The sequence below is a fragment of the Juglans regia genome, chromosome 6, assembly GCF_001411555.2.
Source record: "Juglans regia cultivar Chandler chromosome 6, Walnut 2.0, whole genome shotgun sequence".
Classification (NCBI taxonomy): Eukaryota; Viridiplantae; Streptophyta; class Magnoliopsida; order Fagales; family Juglandaceae; genus Juglans; species Juglans regia.
The window spans coordinates 6284655-6307131 of NC_049906.1; the positions used below are offsets into that span (position 1 = coordinate 6284655).

Consider the following 22477-nt stretch of genomic DNA (forward strand, 5'->3'; position numbering starts at 1 on the left):
TTATCAAAACAGTCATGGTACTTTAGGTTCTTTCCTGTCAATAACCTTGCCCACCCACAAACCATAGTCATCAGAATCATCGACCATTTCAAATCAAGCACAGGCTCGAGCTCGAAGTTACTGGAAAACCACCAACCTTTGATCAGTGACAGATTAATCTTCTGTAATCAAGTTCATGTACGAACTAAGAAAGAATTTTGCCATGACAACACCCGCATTGCATATGATTGTTCCATCCAATACTCTATTACCACTGTCCTTGATATGGTAGGAACCACAAACGCATGCTGTTTGCCACAAAACTCAACTTCATACCCCAAGTAAAACACCGTAAAACGAACTTTAATAGAGTGAAGATTTTACCTGTAGACTTGGAAGAGAGAATGATGGAGCAAGTAATACGAGAATGCTAATTGCCAGAAGAGTTTTTCCGTAATAAGTCATGCATCATGAAACAACAGGCACTTCTTTACCAATTCATGTGTATGCCTTTTTATTGTAACCATATTTGTTCACAGTAAAACGTAAAAGTTATCGGCAAAGATTGATGCTGCAACTACAATACATGAATAAAAGAGTATAACCTCAACCTATCTGGATTTAGGAGCTATAATCTCAAGCCCACCCATGAAAGGCCTCAATGGCTCAGGGATAGTAACAGAGCCGTCTTCTTGCTGGTAATTCTCAAGTAAGCAAACAATCATCCGTGGAACTGCACAGGCAGTTGCGTTTAATGTGTGCACAAACCTTGGGGGTGCAAGGTTTGCTTTACCCTTTTTAGGACTAGCTGATGATGGTTCTGATGGGCGATATCGGATTCCCAGTCGGCGACTTTGATAATCAGTACAGTTTGATGCACTTGATATCTGTTCAAAGCATTACATGTGGGATTTAATATTTTAAAATTTGCTGACTGATGGTACCCATATTTGAACATAACTACACTTGTTATCTATCTCAGAAGGCAACATTTCCAATCAAAACTTGTAGCCACATAAGGGAAGCCCATTTCAATGGGGGGAGATAGAGAGAGAGAGAGAGAGTCCGATTACAATACCTCACCAAATCGTTCTAAACCAGGCATCCACGCCTCGACATCAAATTTACGATAAGCAGGCGCGCCTAAATCCCCCGAGGCCATGTCCAAAGTTCTACCAAGAAACTCAAAATTATCATGATGGGTACAAAAATCAATATACAAATCAGTAGAGACTGCTGAAAGCCCTCACTTAAAGTGCAATCCAAGTGATGAAAAGAGGTCTTCTTCAATCTTAATGAGCTCCTCGTGGTAGAGGTCACTCTCCTCTGGTCTGCATAAGACGAACATCTCCACCTTGCTGAACTGGTGCACTCGATAAAGACCCCTGCTCAGTATTTCCAACAGGTTAACATAAGAATTTTTTTTTTTTTGGATCGGTGTGATTGGTATAAGACAATTAGCAATCATAAAGGGCACTTGTCCCTGCCTAAAATCAACAGCGTTTCCCAAGAGTGGACATACGGCATGTGTTTAGAGGTACATGACCTTCCACAAAATGGGCCAATGCAGTAGATTAGAATAAGGATAGAGACAACTTTTTTTACATTTCTTTTTACAATGGAAAATTCTATTCACCATTCTCTTAATTACCATCCTCCGTTGAATTAAATTGCATGATAAGTAATAGATGATAAATAGTTTTCCAATCATTTAATGCCACATTAGAGGATGATGGGAGGAGATGGCAGAAAGAATGATGAATAGCACTTCTTTTACAATATTGTTTTACATAGGGCACTTTTGTTAAAAAATAATGATACTCCTATAACTATTTTATAAATCATTTTACAAAAATCCTCCATTTAAAACAGAGTTGTCAAAAATTGTGAGAAGGGTTGTCTTTATCATTACTTCGTAGATTTTCAAGCATAAATTTAATTTGCACTTAAAAATTGGTTGAATAATAGCCTATATTTCTTCTAGGACAGTTGCCTTTAGGATTTAAGATTCAACGATTTGGTAGAACCATTATTTATATGCATTTTGTGATGATGTGGAACCAGACCAAGGAGCAGGACCTTTAGAAGCATTATTTAAGTGCATTGAAGGTAACTAGAAAAGAAAATCCTGAACTGAAATTTCAATGTAGCTAATCATAGAATAAACAAGTATGTATGCTAATAATTTACCTTGTTGCTGCACCTGCGGCACCTGCTTCAGTTCGGAAGCAATGGGAAAATGCAGCATACTTCAATGGTAACAGTGACTCGGCAAGAATAGAATCCATATGAATCCCCCCCACTGGAATCTCTGCTGTACCGATGAGACACTGGTCACTACCCACAATAGAATAAACCTGATACATGTCCAAGAGTTAGAAAAATCTATATATGAATTACAATGAAGTTAGACTATCCCCAATATCAAAATATTAGTTGTCCCTTCGTTTAAAAGGCACTGAAATATGAAAGGTTAGCCTTCATATTGAAGGAATTACACAGGTTTAAGTGTGGTTGAGCAAGAATAAAATCTATGTGAACCCCCTCCCCCCCCCCCCCCCAAAAAAAAAAAAGGGAATCTCTGCAGTGCTGATAAAGCACTGGTCACTGCCCTCAATAGAATACACCTAATAACTTTGAGGCAAGAGGATTGCAAATCAATATATGAATTAAGATAAATTTCTACTATCCTGAAACCCAGAAAACTAACTGCCCTTTATTCAAACACGTCACTGAAGAAATGAGGTCCGCCTTCATATACAACGAATTGCAAGTCTTAATGCCTCAAGGGGGGTTCTCACGAAATTATCTGAACTTGAAGCTTTATCAATCATTGTCAAAACAATTAAAACATCAACTTAGGGGTTGTTTGGAAAACACAACTCATCTCAACTTATCTCATTTCAAAATTTCTTATAATTTTCTTTCCAAATATCACTCAAACACAAACACATTTTAATTTTAAATCTTCAACTTTTTTATTAAATCATTCCCTAATCATTACAAATTTTCCAAACTTCCAAACAAAACACAAAAAAAATTCAACTTTTTCAAATCTCAAAACAAAAGTTATATTAAAAAATTATATTTCAACAATATTTTAACTTTATAATATTTTTTATTCAACTTTTTCTCTCTCCTTTCCCAAAACCCAATAAAATCCTAACTCAAACTATTTCACTACTATTTACAAACCATTTTACTACTATTCACAAAATTCTCATCTCACCTCATTCCCCAAGCATCCCCTTAGTCATCAACTCAATATCTGATAGGCAACCACATTAAGCCAAGGTTAAAATTTGAAACCAACACATTTAGGCACCACTTTGACATCTGAGAAAGAGCAATAAAGGATTAAGGCAAGACATGTACAAACCTGAGTATTTGCTCCTCGAGGTTGGAAACCACATTTTTCAACCACAGAGGACCTTACAATCTCTGGAGTTGTCAAAGGTATAAAGCCCTTCTTCATGACTTCTGAGAGTGTCCAGTTAATAAGGCCCATCTCTAACATAACTGCTTCATTTTTAAGGTAGTAGAATTTTGAGCCACTGACCTGTACACAAGCAAATATTAGATGCGGACAGGAAAGAGAACAAACACCATGTGGACCAAAAGCTACCAAAGCCAACTATTTTTTATCTAAGGCCTCGTTTGTTTTCGTAGATGAGATGAGCTGAGTTGAGATTAAAGTTAAAAGTTGAATAAAATATTGTTAGAATATATTTTTTTAATATTATTTTTGTTTTGGAATTTGAAAAAGTAATTGTTTATTTTATTTTGTATGGAAATTTGAGAAAGTTATAATGATTAGATGAGATGAGTTGAGGAGTTGTGAAAACAAACGAGGCCTAAAACTCTCGCTTCTGTATAGTGTAAGCTACATTACGAATTGGAAATTTCCAATTTATGCAAGAACTGAAAAGGTTATTTGCACATGAATAAGACCCAGTGTATCCGTAATTAGATATAGGCCCTGTTTGGATAGTGAGATGAGATGAGATGGTTTTAGATGAAGGTTGAATAAAATATTGTTAGAATATTATTTTTTAATATAATTATTATTTTGAGATTTGAAAAAGTTTAATTGTTTATTACATTTTGTGTGGAAATTTGGAAAAATTATAATGACGAGATGAGATGAAACCGTTTATGTAGCCATAGACAGTCATAAAATGAAAAAAGCCCCACATCTTAATTGTTAATGGAGATCATATTGAAATTGAACACATTTTGGCCAACTTAATTTACAGTCTGAAATCAACTCTGAACATTGTTAAAATACATAAATATGAGTCCCTCCAGACCTGTAGCTTTACATAAGACCCACTAATTGAAAGTTTCAGCATTCTGATAGAAATCCAGCAGACAAACTAAGAGACATTTTAATACCTTAGATTAAACAGAGAGAGTACCTCTGCAGCAGCATCAAACTCAAAAAGATCAAGTTCTTTCCCAAGTTGAAGGTGATCCTTGATTTGGAAGCTAAACTGAGGTGGGCTACCAACCTACAAAAGCAACTAGAAAATAAGAAATGAAAGCTGAATAAACCTGGACTACGACATGCATCCATCCCTTCGCAGCAAAGAAAATAGATACCTTCTTTCTTGTCACTGAACAGTCCTCTCCTCCAATTGGAACATCTGGATGAGTCATATTTGGTATACACTGTGCTTCCTGCTGAAGCTCATCAGTAAGTTTAAGCAGGTCTTCTTCCAAGGCAACAAGTCCTTCTTTCAGATTTTTCCCTAAAGCACAAATAAAAAGGTCTAAAGACTACATCCTAAAATCAGGGATTGCTATAACACTTATACTCTATTTAAATTATACCTTCCTCTATGAGTCTTTGACGTTCAGATGGTTCCAGTTTCCCCTTCATCTTGTTTGCCACCGCATTCCTTTCTCCACGAAGCCGCTCAACTTCCTGCTATCTGTGAGTGATAATTAGCAATAATAAATTGAGAAGAAAACTGTTCCAAGTCTTCGCTTCTTCCTCATTTTTTAGATGCAATATAAACAAAGCACCTATTGATATTATAGCTCGAATCACAATCTACTCCAAACTGAATTTCGCAACAAAAATCTTTATATAAAACTTCAAGGCTCTGAGCCTCCTCCATAGTTCTACTAGTCTACTAGTACCGCAACTCCCAATGAGCAATAAATGAGATAGGTATGATGAACAACCACTTTGTCTAACACCAATGCCAATTTCTTCCAAATTATAGAACCAAAAAGCATTAGGCGAAGGCTGATTCTGAAGAAGCATATAACCTTTTGAAGATTGGACATTTTGTCATACAGTTCAATCACAGCTTCCAAATTAGCATTGGAGTTCCTATTCCTTATGTTCACAGCAATCGCTTCCTTGTTCTCCCTTATCCACTTGAAGTCTATCGCAGCTTTCCACTGAGGCTTCACGACTGCATTACCAAAAACACATTTCTAAATCAAAATCACATTATTCTTCAAAGAAAAAGAATTCCACTACTAAGAATTGGGACAGTGGATTACCCTTTTCTTCCGGAGGTGTTTCTGTCTGGAACGCAATAGCCGGGGCCGAGAGAGCTCTGGCGAGGAGTGGAAACGGGGATCTCCTCGAACGGCCATGGGGGGAGAGGAGGAAAAAGTCTAGGGTAAGGGCTTTCAGCTGTACTGGTCTGGAAACTAAGCGTGAAGAAGACAATGTAGGAATAGAAGCGAGCTTCAGGGTTTGCAAAGTCGTCCCTCCAATACAGCTCTGTAAACCCATGGATTCACCGTCACTATCTCTCCGTCTGCGCCGAGGAAGAGAGCGCGAGCTCAGGACGAGTACTCTCGAGTCTTGGGGGATTATCCACAAATTTTCTGACACATAAAACAAAATGTAGAGAAATGTTTTAAAAAAACTTAAAAGAAATTATCCAAACAAGGTTGTAAAACTCAGAAACTCAAGTGTTGTAAATTTATTTTTAGAATGAGTAATATGGAGAAGTTATTATAGCTGTATATAATTTATATTCATTGCATGATTACTTTTAATTAATTGTTTTCAATATTTATTTAGAGAAATATATGATTTAGATGATGTCACATTATGCATACAAAATAGATATTCTCAATAATAACTTTTATCTATATTTATTCTTTTAAAATTATAACTCTTTTGTAAAGGTAGAATTTAAATTAAGGACAAATATATTTATAAACTGATGTGTAAATATATTTTATATGATTAATATGACAAGTTTTATTTGTAAGAAAGAATTTATAAATTTAAGGGTGAGTTTGGATGTTGAAGTGAGTTGAGTTGAGTTGAGTTTAGATGATAAAATATTGTTAGAATATTATTTTTTAATATTATTATTATTTTGGAATTTGAAAAATTTGAATTGTTTATTATATTTTGTGTTGGAATTTGAAAAAGTTGTAATGATGAGTTGAGATGAGTTTATGATCCAAACGTAGCCTAAATTTTACAAATTAAGGTTATGTTTGGATCTAACAAATATTTCATCTCATCATTATAATTATTTTAAATTTTTACACAAAATATAATAAACAATTCAAAATTTTTAAATTTTAAAATAATAATAATATTAAAAAATAATATTTTAATAATATTTCATTAAATTTTCAATTTTCATCTCAATTTACTATCTAAATCACACAAAGATCATGATATATCAATAATATAGATAATATATACTTGCAATGACTTGTGAATAGAATTATTTTTAAATTAAATGATCATAACCAAATACTAAAATAATATCTGATTTTAAGTGTTTTATTATTTATTTTAACATGATATTCTTTTTTAATTTATGAATTGTATATTGCTAAAATAAAATGCCATTTGGCCGTTCGGATACAGAAAGACTCTCAACCCATCTAATTTTATCTCATTATTACAACTTTATCAAATTTTCATACAAAATATAATAAATAATTCAATTTTTTCAAATTTTAAAACAATAATTATAACGCCCCGATCCCGCAGGGATAAAAAAGTTACTCCCTATAACTTAAAAACTCACAATTCATCAATATATTTATAGATTCTAAAATATAAAATCATCAAAATACTATAATATCTCTTAATAAAATCCGTCACTTCTCAAAAATCTTCTATAAGTAATCCACTATGCTTAAATAATCATTTCACAAATGTTTCATAATCCTGATCCTTAACTTGACTATTCAAAATCATATGAGAAATATATGGAGATAAGGGATGAGTTATCAACAACTCAGTAAGCAGATGACATATACTAGTGTGTAAACTTGAGCATTTTCACAGAGTTCATAATGCAGAAATAAAACATTTCAGTATCGATATGCAAATATAAAAAATACATATTATCAAAAAATCAAAGCGACTTTTCAAATATTTTATATTCAGAAACCAACTTTTCATATTCAAAGATTCATTCGGCGCAACATGACTGAATATATTCATCTTATCATATCATATCAGAGCATCATACCAGAACATAGACCATGTTTAACCTCCGTGGTAGGGTTGTGCATCCTGCGGAAAGCCAAGCAGAACATAAATCACCATGTTACCAAAACGATTGCACTCAGAACAGAAAATCACTATTATATCTCGTGGCGGGTCAGAGGTCACTATTGTATCCCATGACAGGGCCACATATCCGAGCAAAACAGAATCAGAATCACCATATCAAAATCAGAATCAGAGTGAGAACAGAATCAGAAAGTCATGCCAAAGGTTTTTCAAGTGCCACATCTTATCAACACAAAGTACTGAACATAATCAGATCACAAAAACATAACTTATACACAAAATTTCATATTCGCTATTTTTTTCAAAGTTCAAAAACATAATGTCAAAAATAAGCTCATGTCTACACCAGTTATGCCAGAAAATACTTTATCCTTATATAGAATTTCATAAGTAATGCAGAACAAATAAATGAAGTCGTTTCAGATTTCTTTTCATAACAAAACACGCACATTTTTCAAAAACGACCTCAGTTCATTTTATTTTAATTCAAAGTCTAGCATAGGAACTCCGCTTACCTGGACTTCTTAGCTTTTTTTTGAAATTTTTCTCAAAATGTCGAACAATAATTAATCGTCACCTATAAAATAATCACGTAATTCCCGTAAATTTTCAATTAATCACATATTTCGATATCTAATCATAAGCTTCTAAAATAATCTATTTAATTCCTCAAAACCTAAAATTCCATAACCTCAAATTATAAATCATCACTTTCTAAAATTCATCAATATTGATTTAATAACTTTGACTAAAATATTAAATTCTAACTTATTTACGATTGAGATCTTACTATAATTTATAAAACTAAAATAACATAACTATATCAAAGTCATTATAAATGGATAATCATACTTTTGTTTAAATCAAAAATTTTCTTTTAAAATGATTCAAAATAAGATTTTGCACTTACCGATCACTTCAAAAAATTCATCAATATTTACAAGATAAATATTCTATTAAAATATTAGTCTCTTACAATAACCAACTTATCAAAATCATTTATGTAAACATGGAAAATTTTAAAGTTGACAAATACTTATTAATGGTTTAAAACACAATAATGAAACTTGTAACTCGAAGGTAATAATTTAAATTTTTTTATTTATTAAATCAACTATGCAATAGCTTTCGAAATTCTTCATCATTTGAAAACATGATCAGATGACATACCAGTTATTACTCATATTCTATTAAGTTACAGACTTACCCATAAAAATATAGGGCGGAGAGAAATGAGGGAGTAACCGAGAGAGGTACTCACCGTGAGGGGGTGCTACGGGCTGTGGTGGCTTGAGGGTGTTTAGCGTCCTTTTCCGTGCGGGTGGCGACGACTTGGAGTGGCTAGTGCGGTGCAGTGCAGTGGTTCAGTGGGTGGACTTCTGTTTCAAGTGGCTAAAAACAGGGGAATAAACAGCTGGGTTTTCTGTGAGAGGGGTGGCTCGCGGTAGTGTTAACCATAGTGGTTTTTGTGAGGTGGGGTCACAATGTGGTGGGGCTCTCGGTGGAGGGTATTGCAGTGGTTTATGGTGGATGAACGCTGCTCTGTTTTTGGATACTAAAATAGAGGAAACCAAAGCTTGCAGTAGAGGCTACGGGACGTTAGGCGGCAGCTTCATGTGGCTGGGCTGTGGGCACGGTGGTGAGGTTTGGACTGAGGTTCACAGTGGAGAGTGGATGAATTGTGCGGCAGCAACGCGTGGGTACAGTGGGTGATGGAGGATGAGGCGTGAAAAAGAAAAAGCGGCAACTCTAGATTTTCATTGAGGATGAAGAACATGCAAAATATATAAATGAATGGATGACCAAAAATAAAACCCTAGAGATGAGAGAGTAACGTGCATGAGGATGGAGAAGCGTCGTGGGGTGAGAAACTGCTCATAAACCGATAGTTTTTTTTTTTTTCCAAGATTTAAACAAACGGCCAAGATCTCTAAATAAATAAAAAAAATCACTACTCGATCCATAACATAAAAATCAAAAAAATAACCAAAATATCAAGCTCTAAATAAATAAATAAATAATTCCATAGTCCAACCATACAACTTCTGGTTCTGGGTGTTACAATAATAATATTAAAAATTAATATTCTAATAATATTTTATTCAAGTTATCTTAAACTATCTCATTTTACATCATATCATCTCACTATCTAAACGAATATTTAATAACTATAGGATGAACTTTCAACAATTATTTTGTAAATTCAGCCAATAAATAGAAAAAATTAAAAACTAATAAAAATTTTAGGCCCATAGAGTAAAACAACAAAAACTAAAATTGTTGGATGGTCTAACTTAAATTTCAAATTTAGACATCCAATAACAATTTTGATGGATGTACTTTAATTTTTAAAATGATAATAATTTTGGTTTTTTCCATAAAAGAAATCTGCTGTTGTATGAAATGCAGCAATTTCATTAGGCACCCAATCATTTAGAGGCACGTGTTAAATTCTTGGTATTTCACTTCAAACATTACAAGCGGGAAGGAAAGAGGGAGCCAATAGGAATGGAGAATTGCACTTTCACAATCCGTAGCGCATTCGAAAATGCAGATCTTAACCGTTCATTAAGAAACGGAAAGCATATCAACTTCTAACCGTTCGATCGAGGCCCTAGGAACTTCGCCTTGTATAAATGGAGGCGACCTTGAATCCTCCGCTCCCAAGATTTCTCTCTTCGGTGCCCACATTCTCTCGAGATTACGGTATCTCTTTTCAGTTGTTTTGCAGTGTTCTCCGTCCATTGAAGAGAGGAAAAGTTCGAGGTAAGCAAGCATCTTTCTTTCTTTCTCTCTCTTTGTGTCTTCTGCTATTCATTGTTTTTTATTTTCGTTTTGCGATTTTTAAGGAGAGCTTTCTTGATATGGTGCCTTGGGTTTTACATTAATGTTTTCAAGTTTGATTTTTTGTTTGTTCGTGATAGTTGTAGTTTCTCGCTCGGATTTAGATTTCTATTTCTGCTGGTTTTGTTTCATGTTTGTTCAACCCCCCAATTTTTACCCAAAAGAATTTTCAAATTAGGGTTTGGTAGAGACGGTAATGTCTGAAATTTCGATTACGGGTTTATGAATAATTGCTTGCGAAGTACAAGTTGGAGCTTTAGATTGTGATTTGTAGCGCTTTAAATTTTGCAGATGGCCCGTACAAAGCAGACTGCTCGCAAGTCCACCGGCGGTAAGGCTCCTAGGAAACAGCTTGCTACCAAGGTATGGTTATTTGATTAAATCAAAATCGCAGTCTTTTTTCAAGTTCTATTTTATTTTCATTTTTGCGGGTTACGATGTTTTCTGAAAACAAAGTTGGTGTTGTGATTGTTGTCAGGCTGCTCGCAAATCAGCTCCGACTACCGGAGGGGTGAAGAAGCCCCATAGATACCGCCCCGGAACTGTTGCTCTACGGTAAGTAATTGTGTGTTTTTCTATAAGCATTTTGTCAACGGATTGTATGCTTTGGTGGTGCTAATTCTTGTGTACGTATAATTAGAGAAATCCGCAAGTACCAGAAGAGTACAGAGCTCTTGATCAGGAAGCTCCCATTCCAAAGGCTAGTCCGCGAGATTGCACAGGATTTCAAGACTGACCTGCGTTTTCAGAGCCACGCGGTGCTGGCATTGCAGGAGGCGGCCGAGGCGTACCTCGTTGGACTGTTTGAAGACACCAACCTCTGTGCCATCCATGCCAAGCGTGTCACCATCATGCCCAAGGACATTCAGCTTGCCAGGAGAATCCGGGGTGAGAGGGCTTAGGAGGTTCTTCTGCTTCAGGATATGTTTGTTACCATAAGGACTTGCATCGTTTTGCCACTTTTGGGTTATTTTGCGTGTCAATGACTGTTGAACCCATTTTCTATTCTCCTTCAAAATGAATACTTTTGACACAAAGTATTGTTATAACCTAATGCTTTTGGATCACTGTCACTCTAATTCATCCATTAGAACTTCCTGTGATAACTTTGTCTTCTTTATTGATGCATCAGTTAGTAATTCTGTGATCCAAAAACATCAGATTAATGGGAATCGTTACGCAGAAATTAGTTGTCTTTTTGACAGTAATGATGTGATGCAGAGAATGATGAAAACCAGCCCTCTACACGCAATTTTCTTTGTTCAAATGACCAGTTTTTAGACCAATTAACGTAATTAAGATGAAAAATGTGTTACCACCGAGGTGGTAGCTCAGTTGACAAAGGTTAAGCATCATTCCTTTGCTCGCAGGTTTGAAATGATTTGTTTTAGTAAAATTTGAGTAAAATTTGTAAATTAAAGTTTTGGGTGCTTTTGTATGCTGTCATTTTGGTAGGGTTGTGGTGACGGGTTGTTCCATTTGGAGTTGGTTGTTATGGCTTAAAATAATTGAATATGTCGCAACGATTGTGGGCCTTTTATAGTCACGTTTAGAGTGGAAAGCTATATTGACCGCTCTCCACTTTTTACTGAAAAATGAAAAAAAAAAAAAATGAAAAATAGATTTTAGTAAAGGATTATATTGTAAGTAGGACAAATCCCAAGTGCCCATACGCAGTAATTGTACCTATTTTGAGAAAGTTTTGCTATTTATCATTTTTGTATATTATATTTATTTTTATTTATTTAATAGTTTTTTATTTTATTTTTTTAAATTAATTAATTTCTTTTACTTATTATTTATACACCATATTTGATAAGAGAAAAATAAAAAAATAAAAAAATAAAAAAAATTATATATAATGTGTGATATAAAGATAATAAGTAGAATTTCTCTTTCGAGAAAGCATGATATTAGTGGTGTTATCGGTAGTCCTGTTCATTTGAGTTGGGTTTTTTTCTTGCCTGGTTTGGAATCTGGTTATTTGGGTTTCAATTACAGGTTCTGGCTTGGAATAAATTCAGGTTGGTACCTGCATAGAAAGATTTGGATACCTACATATTTTGAGAAGAGTTTTGTTATTTGTTATTTTTGCATATTATATTTATTTTTATTTATTTAATATTTATTTATTTTAAATTAATTGATTTTTTTTACTTATTATCCATATATCACATTTGAGAAGAGAAAAATAAAAAAACAAAAAAACCTATATATGGTGTGTGATGTAATGATGATAAATAGAATTTCTCTTTTGAAAAAGCATGATGTTGGTGGTGTTATCGGTATGCCTGTTCATTTAAGCTGGGTATTTTTCTTGCCTGGTTTGGAACCTGATTATTTGAGTTTCGGTTACGGGTTCTAGTCCGAAATAAATCTAGGTTGGTACTTGCATAGAAAGATTTGGGTACACTCGGTACCCGAAAATTTTTTTTTTTCCAAATTGAATGTTTTGATTTTTTTTTGTTCTTTTCTAGCAACTAAATGGACAAAAACTCAGAACAAAAATGCATATTATATCTAATGAATCATCCATTTTATAATTTTTTTTTTTACTTACTTCTCAACGTGACTTTTTATTGGTGGTCAAGGAACATGTATGCTTGATTTAAAAAAAATTAAATAAATAGAGTTTGAACCCGGGTTTCGGATTTTTAAAAATCGGTTTTAATTTGAGTTCCGGCTTGGGTTTGACATGGGTTAACCCGGTCTGAGTCTTGGTCTGATTTTGAAACCGGGTTCTCAAGTCAGAATCCGAATGAATAGTTATCAAATAGAGGTGAGCTCTATTTGATTGTCTTTGACTTGAATGTGTATATAATAATAAGATCAGTGTTTGCATTCTAAAGAGGGCTTTAGATCTTCGCTCAACCAGCGCAATTGTTTCAGCCCTATGCCCATACCTCACATCTAATCTTCCCATCAAGTGTTCTAGGTTTCTAGCCCATCCAAAACTATACTGTTTATATCATATCGTGTCTTTTTGTTTTTGTTTTTAATATATATCCAAAATATTATTAAAAACCCTCCACAGAAAAACCCTAAACAAATAAATCCTGACTAACATAAAACCAACATCAAACAAATTAGACATTAAAACCTAATGCTAGGCAACCCAAGAAAATCCAAACAAAGCAAACCTCGCATACGTAGGGGCAAATTATCGGAACCCACATATATACAATTTTTCTCCTCGTCACCCTGTCTTGTTAGAAAATCTGCAACCTTATTACCTTCTCTAAATTGATACAATATCCTGTAATTAGACATTATTACATTCTCTAGGTTTTTTGCTATATCATATTGTGCTTGTGTATAGTGTATGCATATATATAGATATATATATATATATATATACACACTAGCGGTTATATAACGTGCAAAGCATATTTGTCCATTTTTCTAAATGAAAATGATGTGTTCAAAAAAAAAATATGATGTGTAAAAATAATATTTTTTTTAAAGAAAATTAATTAGTTAATAATTTAATTCACAAAAGTAGGAAAATAAATTTTAACAAGCATTATAATGATAACAAAACGTTATAGTAATATAAGTAATATGAAAATTAAAAGATTTTGGATATTTTAACAATAGTTTTCTTAGTAAAATATATTAATTGTGTAGAATTCAACCACAATACATAATGACCCAGGGAGAACTGAAAAAATACATAATCTTTTATTTCTATATTGCTTTCATATTTTTTCATCATTAAAGTAAATCTTTTCTATTTTAGAAACTCTAAAAATATTATAATGGTAAAAAATCATTTTATCTAAATAATTTTAGTTAATTAAAAATATTATGAGATTTAAATTATATTAAAAATTCTAATTATTTATATGATTTTACTCTCTTAAAAATATTTAATAAAACTATATCATTTATTTTACTGTTTAGTATAGTTTATTACTGTTCATGAGTACTGTTCATCACTGTAGCACATTACTGTAACACTGTTCGACACTGTTGATTACTGTAGTATGTTTCATATTCACACTGTTTAACATTGTTTATTACTGTAGTATTATATACTGTTTATTACTGTTCACATCGTTTATAGCCACTTTTAAGTTAAAGGAGATATATAATATATATTGAAAATAAAGTAAAGAAAAAACACTTTACACCCTTCAATTACCAATGTCATTACACTGTGTATCATCGAGATATATATATATATTTTTTTTATGTGCATCTTCCATTAGTAGTTTGAGGATACAGTTTCAGCTCTAGTAATTTGCATCTTTTATTAAGATGGAGTGTATTTCCTCGATTTTCTATCTAGCTGAGTGACTTTAGCCCTATACAACATATGACAAACAATGTTTTGTTTTGAATGGCCCTACTACTTCTAGTATTCATCTTCACATTGAACGGTTCACAATCACAATCATGTGCTTAAAAAGAAAGAAAAGAGTGTATAGCATATATTCCAACTATACCATGCGCTGCTTAAAAAGTAGAAATTGGGAACCAGAGAACAATAAGGGCAAGAGAATCAATGTAGATGATAACCAATAACAGTGTTCCAACCATATTGCCTTTTAATCGAGTGGCTGCGATTTGAGATGCCCCTTTATCAACATTTGATGTCCCCTACTCCCTATGCCACTTTATACTGAAAATTATTGGATAATGTGGTATTCTCATCTTATCATATCGTGTCATATAATTAAAATTTTTTGTGTAAGCATTAATTTAGGGAGAATATTTTCGTCACAAAGTGATTATACAAAATAAATCTATAAACTGATGTGACTTGATGTGATATATCAGATTGTAAAGTTACTTTTATTATAAAGTAAATCTAACGGATTCCATGAAACCACATCAGTTTATGAGTTTACTTTATATATATCTTTGTATTTGTAGTAGTTTTTTTTTTAATTTATATTGACATGGCATCGATGAAAATACTATCTTATAAATTATTATTTTTATTTAAAAAGAAAAGAGAAATTTAGGGCTAATTACATTCTTTTAAAACCAAATTATTCCCCTTCTTTTTATTGAACATTTTCCTCTTTATGGTTTTAATAAATATCAAATTAGTCTTTGCTGTTAGAAATTCGTTAATATATTATTAGTTGCCATGTCAACACCAATCAACATTCAGCACCTGTCACTTAATTAAAAAAGTTAAATAAACATAAAATGATACAAATTTGGAAAAAAAAAATAATTATGATAATTAGAAAAATTACATTTGCTAATCAAAATGAGTAAAATGATAGATATGGTCCTAAGTATATAAGCGTCGAATACCCTATTTGTAAAAAGTGGGATCTATTATTAAAAAAATAATTTTTATATAAATTTCAGATTTATCTATTTTTTACAAAAAGAGTACACGAAATTTATACATTCTACAAATGTAAATATCATTTTTCAATTATATTTGATATGCAAATTCCAAGCCATTAATTAATTAAGCTACAAACAGAAATTGCATTCATATCCATAACTATAGGAGTGTCATATGTTGTCACCCATCATTAAAAATGGTGAACCCACATAATGGAGCACGTAGGCATGCACGAACTTCATGTTTTATGATTCATGAACCACCTTTCAACAGGACTCTCAAACTTTCTAATCTTTAAACTTTCCATTATTATGAAGTGATGGTGAACAGAACAGCACACCCTTCATGCAAGTCCCTCCATTCACGAACTTCAGCTTTATGAGTCATGAAACCACCTCTCAAAACACACAAGCTGCCAAAGTTGCCGTCTTTGAACTTGCGGTCTTCTCACCGATGAGTGATGAATGTTGACTCAAGAAAAACAACTTTGCATCTTTTTCAATGCTTAAAAATTATATGATAGTTTGGAGAAATACTCTTTAATCACAAATGTATTATATAAAAATAATTTTATAAACTGATATAATATGATATAATTTGTCAGATTATAAAGTTAATTTTATTGTAAAGTGAATCAAATAGACTACATGAAGCCACGTCAATTTATGATATTATTTTTGTATAATCTTTTTATGACTGTAGTAGTATTCAAAATATAATACGCCATGTTATTGAGTGGCACATACTTTATTTTCTCTCATGATATTACTCCAATTGTTGTCTTATATATTGTTTCCCTTGAAACAAATTATGAAATTATCGTGTATATCTAATAGGGTAGGGATACTATGTCACCCTAGTTTGCTCACTTGGTGTGTTCTCTAGTGCAATTTTTTTTTAAAAATATTTTTTAAACATCTTTAAACATTTTAAAAAAATCAATACATTAATAGTCATTTCCTTAACCATTAAGTAAATTAAAAAAAAATAAAATACATAAACAGTCAAATCGATGGGACAAACTTAAATGGTATAATATCATTTTCCTATCTAATATGATAGTAGTGTCTAGAAATCTCATTTACGCAATAATATCTTTGAAATCATTATAGAATCCGGTAATTTTATATGCGTGGAGAACAAAAAAGAAATGTGCATGCCCAAAGGGATTAATGGTGATAAATAGCATTGTATATTCTGATAAAAAAAATGAAGAGAGATGAAAATTTTCTTAAAATATAAGAAAACTTCTATATTCAAGCTAGTGTGTTATCTACAAAAAGTGCTTGCAAGATTACGTAACATAATTTGATTTGAAAAATAAATTTTAAATATTAAATTTGATGAATTAAATATTATTCTTTAAATAATATAGATAATGTGCTCTATACCAGTTCGGAAATAGAATAATTCAAAATATAAAATAGACAATGGGCATTGCTAGAATGTGAAACTTGGGAATTTGCTCCCGAGATGCTACTTATATTTAGGGTTTTGCTACTTTTAACAAAATCAAAACATCAGTTATTTTTTATTCTTTTTTTTTTTTTGAAATCAAACAATTCTGCTTCTATTCAATAAAGGTTGACAATACAATCTTATCCTGGAGTATAAAGCTGAAATGGCTTTCAGGACCATCTTCTATTCATACTACCTCCTCATTTATATTATATGCAAAATTTGCTAAAAAATGTGCTACCTTGTTTGATTCTCTATACGTGTGTGTAACTGACCACATAGGTCTATGTACTAACAACTCTATGCAATATGCTATCACTTGATCATGCCACTCTCAGTTTTCATCTACACAATTAACAGCCTTAACAACTTCTAAAGCATCTCCTTCGAAAACAGCCTCCCCAATATTGAGTTTTGAGCACAACTTCAAAGCTCTCTACAAAGTTACTGTTTCTGCAATTACAGAAGAATTAACATGTTTTTTTTAGGCAAAGAGAGACAAGAACATCCCCTGCTGCATCTCTTATAATCACACCAGCTTCCATCATCATGTTTTTCTTATCATAAACTGCATCCCAATTCACTTTCACTATACCTTCCCTTGGTGCCTTCCACTTAGCAAATTCTCTTTCTCTTCTGTTGTTATTTGTTGTTCTGCTGCTACTGGTTGCTCTACTATTTTTTTGAGCACTTTGATACTCCTCTATGTTATGTTTGGCTTGGGTAAAAATGGCTTTTGGGCTAAAAAAACAATTTTCAAACACAAATTTATTTTAATTGATATAAAACTTCTCATAAATGGTTTGTTAGGTACTTAGGTTGATAATTAGCGAGTTTGCAAATAAATTTTTTTCTCATATTTTTACGCACGTGCACTCGCACATTCAACTGAAAAAGATATATAAATAATATTTAAAAAGAAATGAACTCAACAAATTATGGTATTCTTTTGATCAAAACCCAAAAGGGATACTGAGATAACGATTATTTCTTTAAGAGTTATCGTATTCTCGAAGTGATATATAAAACTCATCATATATATTATTTAAATGTTAAAATTTGATTTATAAATTTTAAATTTTAAAATTTTTATTTCAAATCAAATTATGTCATATAATATTTTATTTATTTATTTTTTTATGTCGAGAACTTCTTCAAGTTAGGACCTTTTGGATCCATCCCTACAGAGTAAATTTCAGTTTTGTGCACTATATTTTTGAAAATTTTCATACGTGAAACTGGTTAAATCACTGACTTTTCACTAAAAAATATGATCTCAAAAAATTGTTTATACTCATAAGATGTTAAACCTTAAATCTTGAAGGGAGTAATACCTTAAAACCAAAACCTTCGCTACTTGGACCAACACATTAGGATTATGTCATATAATACTTTATTAAATATATTATTCAGCCGACTTATAAGTAAATTTTTTATTTTATTTTATTAAGATTTGCTTAATCTAATTATTTTAGTTTTATACGAATACTATTATTAAGGTCTCGTTTAAATTTAGAGATAATTTCAACTCAACTCATTATTATTTATAAATTTTAACTAATAAATTTTACTATTATTCCTAAACTATTTCAATTCAACTCTCAATCTACCTAAAATTAAAATTGGCAATATATTGTGTTTGTGAACTACACGTGAGCAGAATAGATACGAAGAAGGATGGAATTAATAAGGAGGCATTTTCCTTATTTTTTATATTTATAGCGAAAATGATGGAAAAAGCTACAAACCGGATCGAAGAACGACGTCTCAATCTTGCCAATGGCCATAAACGCTTAAAGATGTCAACAACTCGGTATCAGCGTAGTACTTTTCTCTGCAACCGAACAAGCTGCTGCAGCATAAAATCGTTCCTTCCACACGGACGCTGGCGCACGCCACGAGCCCCATCCACTCTGCGATGAGTACTGCCCATACAATGCGAGAAGAAGACGAGTCCAACTCCAAGGACGACGAAGAAGCCAGCCGGTTGTTGCAATCCAAGCCTCCGTCACCGCCGGAGGACGGGGACGATGAGGTCGCATACGAGGCGAGGGAGAAGATCCTGGTGGTCAACCTGGACGGGGCCGAGGTCGAGGATCCTTCGACGATCAGGGTCCCGCCGTTCTCGTGGAAGAAGCTGTGGCTTTTCACGGGGCCGGGGTTCCTGATGAGCATTGCGTTTCTGGATCCGGGGAATCTGGAGGGGGATCTGCAGGCCGGGGCAATTGCCGGATACTCACTGCTGTGGCTGCTCTTGTGGGCCACGGTTATGGGTCTGCTCATCCAGCTCCTGTCTGCTAGGGTCGGGGTCGCTACTGGTCGGCACCTCGCCGAACTCTGTCGGGACGAGTACCCTGATTGGGCTAGGTTGGTGCTTTGGTTCATGGCCGAGCTGGCCCTGATTGGGGCGGATATTCAAGAGGTCATTGGCAGTGCCATCGCTATCCAGATTCTTAGCAACGGAGTCTTGCCCCTTTGGGCTGGAGTTATAATTACGGCATCGGATTGGTAAGAAATATTGTTCCTTGACTGTGCGGCTTACCTTTGCCACACAATATTTGGGAATTTTCTTCTTGATATTTTGTTATGAACCTAAATTACCCTGATTATCATAACATATTTGAATGTCCGTGACATAAACAGTGTGCAGTTTGATTTCGTTTTGCCATGTATTACCTATTCATTTTCCTTTTGGCTTAGGCGAAATGATGGTTCATTATGTTAACTGGGATTTCCGTTTTTTTCTTCACTTTTCTGTTCTGGACAGTTTCATATTTTTATTTCTTGAGAACTATGGAGTGAGGAAGCTAGAAGCTGTTTTTGCAGTTCTTATTGGGACCATGGCTGTATCTTTTGCCTGGATGTTTGGCGACACAAAACCCAGTGGAAAAGAACTTTTAATGGGTAACCCAATTTTATTCTGTTGGATATTAAATGGCTTGTTTATTTTATCGGGTATCATCGTTGACTGGAGCAATAGGTTTAGCTGAATTGGATCCTAACGTGTAGGTATTTTGATTCCAAGACTAAGCTCAAAGACAATTCGGCAGGCTGTGGGAGTCGTGGGTTGTGTCATAATGCCTCACAATGTATTCTTGCACTCTGCTTTGGTACAGTCAAGGAAGATTGACTCCAACAAGAAAGGACAGGTTCAAGAAGCGCTCAACTACTACTCAATTGAATCATCAGTTGCACTATCAATTTCCTTTATGATCAATTTGTTTGTGACGACTATTTTTGCGAAGGGGTTTTATGGTACCAAACAAGCAAATAGTATTGGACTAGTAAATGCAGGGCAGTATCTTCAGGATAAGTATGGAGGAGGACACTTCCCAATTCTTTATATCTGGGGTATTGGGTTATTGGCAGCTGGACAGAGTAGCACGATAACTGGAACTTATGCTGGACAGTTTATCATGGGAGGTTTTCTTAACCTCCGCCTTAAGAAATGGCTGAGGGCATTGATCACACGGAGTTTTGCAATTGTCCCAACCATAGTTGTAGCTCTCATATTTAATACGTCTGAGTCTTCATTGGATATCTTGAATGAATGGCTTAATGTGCTTCAGTCAATACAGATTCCTTTTGCGCTTATCCCCCTTCTTACATTGGTGGCCAAGGAGCAGGTCATGGGTGTCTTCAAAATTGGGCCTGTTCTTGAGGTAAGTTATGAACTTCACTACTCTGTCCTTTTTTCTTAATTGTAGAGACATTCTAAAGCCATAGACAACTCTAGTGGGGAACATAGGAATGCTGATTTATGTGGATGACTCACTACCATGTCATTTGAGGCATACTATTTTTCACTTTGCATTGAAAGCCTTCTGTTCCAGCTTATAAGCTTGTAGCCTCATGGCTATATGAGTAGTACATGACTCCTAGGTCAAGGCTATGGGAGAAACAGGATAAGCCTAAGAAATTTCATACTTTTCAGCCAATCAACTGTTATTAGTTTCAACTTTTTGCTAAAAAAGTTCTAGCCTTGTACTTGATCCTCTTTATGATTCCTAAAAAAAAAAAGTTGTAACACGAAATGTAAGCTGTGACATTGAGTTTGTCTTTTAAATTCTCCTTGCCAATTATGTAACTTCATTTTCTAATTTGAGGATTAATATTGCAGAAGGTGGCATGGACTGTGGCTGCACTGGTAATTGTGATCAATGGGTATCTGTTGCTAGATTTTTTCGTATCTGAAGTTAATGGACTGCTGTTTGGTTTTGTGGTCTGCGCTGGCACAGCTGCATATATAGCATTTATTATCTATCTAGTTTTACGAGGTGGTGGCTTACCTTGTGATTTGATTTCCATACTGTCAAAGAGGTTGGCTTTCACTGCAAACTGATGTCAAAGTGCCTCAAGAAACTATAGAATTCCTGAATCATGCTGCCATTCAATATAGCTATTTTTTCGCACAAGAGGGCCATTTAGATGCCCTTCAGGAGTGAAGCATTTCTTCTACATAGCCATCTCTAACCTTGGTGCATTTCTAATGGTAGTATACAGATACAAACAATTAATGGAGCTTCTTCGAGTTAACATCAAATCCATTGATGACTCCTAGATACTCCTCTCCATTTCAGAGTGTGGACAGTGGCATTGTTACAACCTGCAGGATGAATCATCACCCGTATTGTATAAGTTTCAGTGTGATATTGATTTCCCCAGTAAAATAGAATAAACTGCTCACTTATTCATTGTTGTAACAGCTAACTATGTACCATAGTCAATAGTGGCAACAGCTGGTTCCCTTACTGAAATCAATACAATAGGATGAAGGGAATTCTGCTGAGAAATTGCCGTGCCCCTCTCTCTCTCTTCAATTTCACCCTCCATTTGTTGCTCATTGTTCTGGCATCTGCGCAAGCATAGAGTGATGAATCACGTGATTTTAAGGCATCATAAAGCACCAAATGCTTGCACCCTGATTTAGTTCACCTTCAGTTACTGCTGTGTTTGGGACTAGGCCTGCTAGTCTGGGAAAATAATAAAAATATATATTATTTTACAACTCTGTTTTAAATAGAGAATATCTTACAAAAATAATGACATTCCTATAATTAATTTTCAACCTATTTTAACAAAAAAAAATCTCCATTTCTTGTTTTCTCCCCTATATTTGAGGTGTCTGATGGATTGGTTTCTTAGCTATGAATAGTAGTGGAATGAATTGAGATGAATTGAGATGAGCTGAAATGAGTTGCGAATCCAAACGTTTCCTTAGTGTTTGTGGTTGTTAGTGTTTGTATTTTATGGTTGTTTTAAGCAGATCATCTGTTTTTAGTAAAGGAAAGGAAGTGCCAGAACACGAAGTAAGAAGTTGGATTCAGTGGTTAATTTGCAGCTTGAGAAGAAGCTAACTACCCTCCATA

At 33.8% G+C, this 22477-nt stretch overlaps 3 protein-coding genes across 4 annotated transcripts; 2 read left to right on the forward strand and 1 right to left on the reverse strand.

Annotated features, from left to right (window-relative positions):
• Window positions 1–450: 450 nt before the first annotated feature.
• Window positions 451–5837, reverse strand: LOC109001190 (serine--tRNA ligase, chloroplastic/mitochondrial). Of its 2 annotated transcripts, XM_018978366.2 has the most exons (10): window positions 5497–5837; window positions 5257–5405; window positions 4813–4906; window positions 4582–4730; window positions 4398–4490; window positions 3359–3538; window positions 2170–2336; window positions 1230–1364; window positions 1058–1151; window positions 451–866 (listed from the first exon to the last, which is right to left on the reverse strand). In XM_018978366.2, the coding sequence occupies exons 1-10, from the start codon at window positions 5732–5734 to the stop codon at window positions 591–593; spliced, it is 1575 nt and encodes a 524-aa protein (XP_018833911.1). In that variant the 5' UTR covers window positions 5735–5837; the 3' UTR covers window positions 451–590. The 2 variants fall into 2 exon arrangements, with proteins under 2 accessions (XP_018833911.1, XP_018833912.1); XM_018978367.2 differs by lacking the exon at window positions 5497–5837 and having other exon boundaries at window positions 4813–4913; window positions 5257–5349.
• A 4319-nt stretch (window positions 5838–10156) lies between these two features.
• Window positions 10157–11534, forward strand: LOC109001188 (histone H3.3). Its single transcript, XM_018978364.2, has 4 exons — window positions 10157–10261; window positions 10631–10702; window positions 10818–10894; window positions 10980–11534. The coding sequence occupies exons 2-4, from the start codon at window positions 10631–10633 to the stop codon at window positions 11239–11241; spliced, it is 411 nt and encodes a 136-aa protein (XP_018833909.1). The 5' UTR covers window positions 10157–10261; the 3' UTR covers window positions 11242–11534.
• A 7310-nt stretch (window positions 11535–18844) lies between these two features.
• On the forward strand, window positions 18845–21951 carry LOC109001187 (metal transporter Nramp2-like). The gene is made up of 4 exons (XM_018978363.2): window positions 18845–19616; window positions 19876–20012; window positions 20118–20770; window positions 21229–21951. The coding sequence occupies exons 1-4, from the start codon at window positions 19027–19029 to the stop codon at window positions 21448–21450; spliced, it is 1602 nt and encodes a 533-aa protein (XP_018833908.1). The 5' UTR covers window positions 18845–19026; the 3' UTR covers window positions 21451–21951.
• Window positions 21952–22477: the final 526 nt, after the last annotated feature.

Bases quoted from the DNA above. Each gene is read 5' to 3' on its own strand.
- LOC109001190 (XM_018978366.2), bottom strand. From the start codon at position 5,734: ATGGGTTTACAGAGCTGTATTGGAGGGACGACTTTGCAAACCCTGAAG. The intron at 4,907-5,256 runs GTTATATGCTTC...CACAGATAGCAG, and splicing joins AAATGTCCAATCTTCAAAAG to GAAGTTGAGCGGCTTCGTGG. The intron at 4,731-4,812 runs GTATAATTTAAA...TTTGTGCTTTAG, and splicing joins TCAAAGACTCATAGAGGAAG to GGAAAAATCTGAAAGAAGGA.
- LOC109001188 (XM_018978364.2), top strand. From the start codon at position 10,631: ATGGCCCGTACAAAGCAGACTGCTCGCAAGTCCACCGGCGGTAAGGCT. The intron at 10,703-10,817 runs GTATGGTTATTT...GATTGTTGTCAG, and splicing joins GGAAACAGCTTGCTACCAAG to GCTGCTCGCAAATCAGCTCC. The intron at 10,895-10,979 runs GTAAGTAATTGT...ACGTATAATTAG, and splicing joins CCCGGAACTGTTGCTCTACG to AGAAATCCGCAAGTACCAGA.
- LOC109001187 (XM_018978363.2), top strand. From the start codon at position 19,027: ATGAGTACTGCCCATACAATGCGAGAAGAAGACGAGTCCAACTCCAAG. The intron at 20,013-20,117 runs GTAACCCAATTT...CCTAACGTGTAG, and splicing joins TGGAAAAGAACTTTTAATGG to GTATTTTGATTCCAAGACTA. The intron at 20,771-21,228 runs GTAAGTTATGAA...TTAATATTGCAG, and splicing joins AAATTGGGCCTGTTCTTGAG to AAGGTGGCATGGACTGTGGC.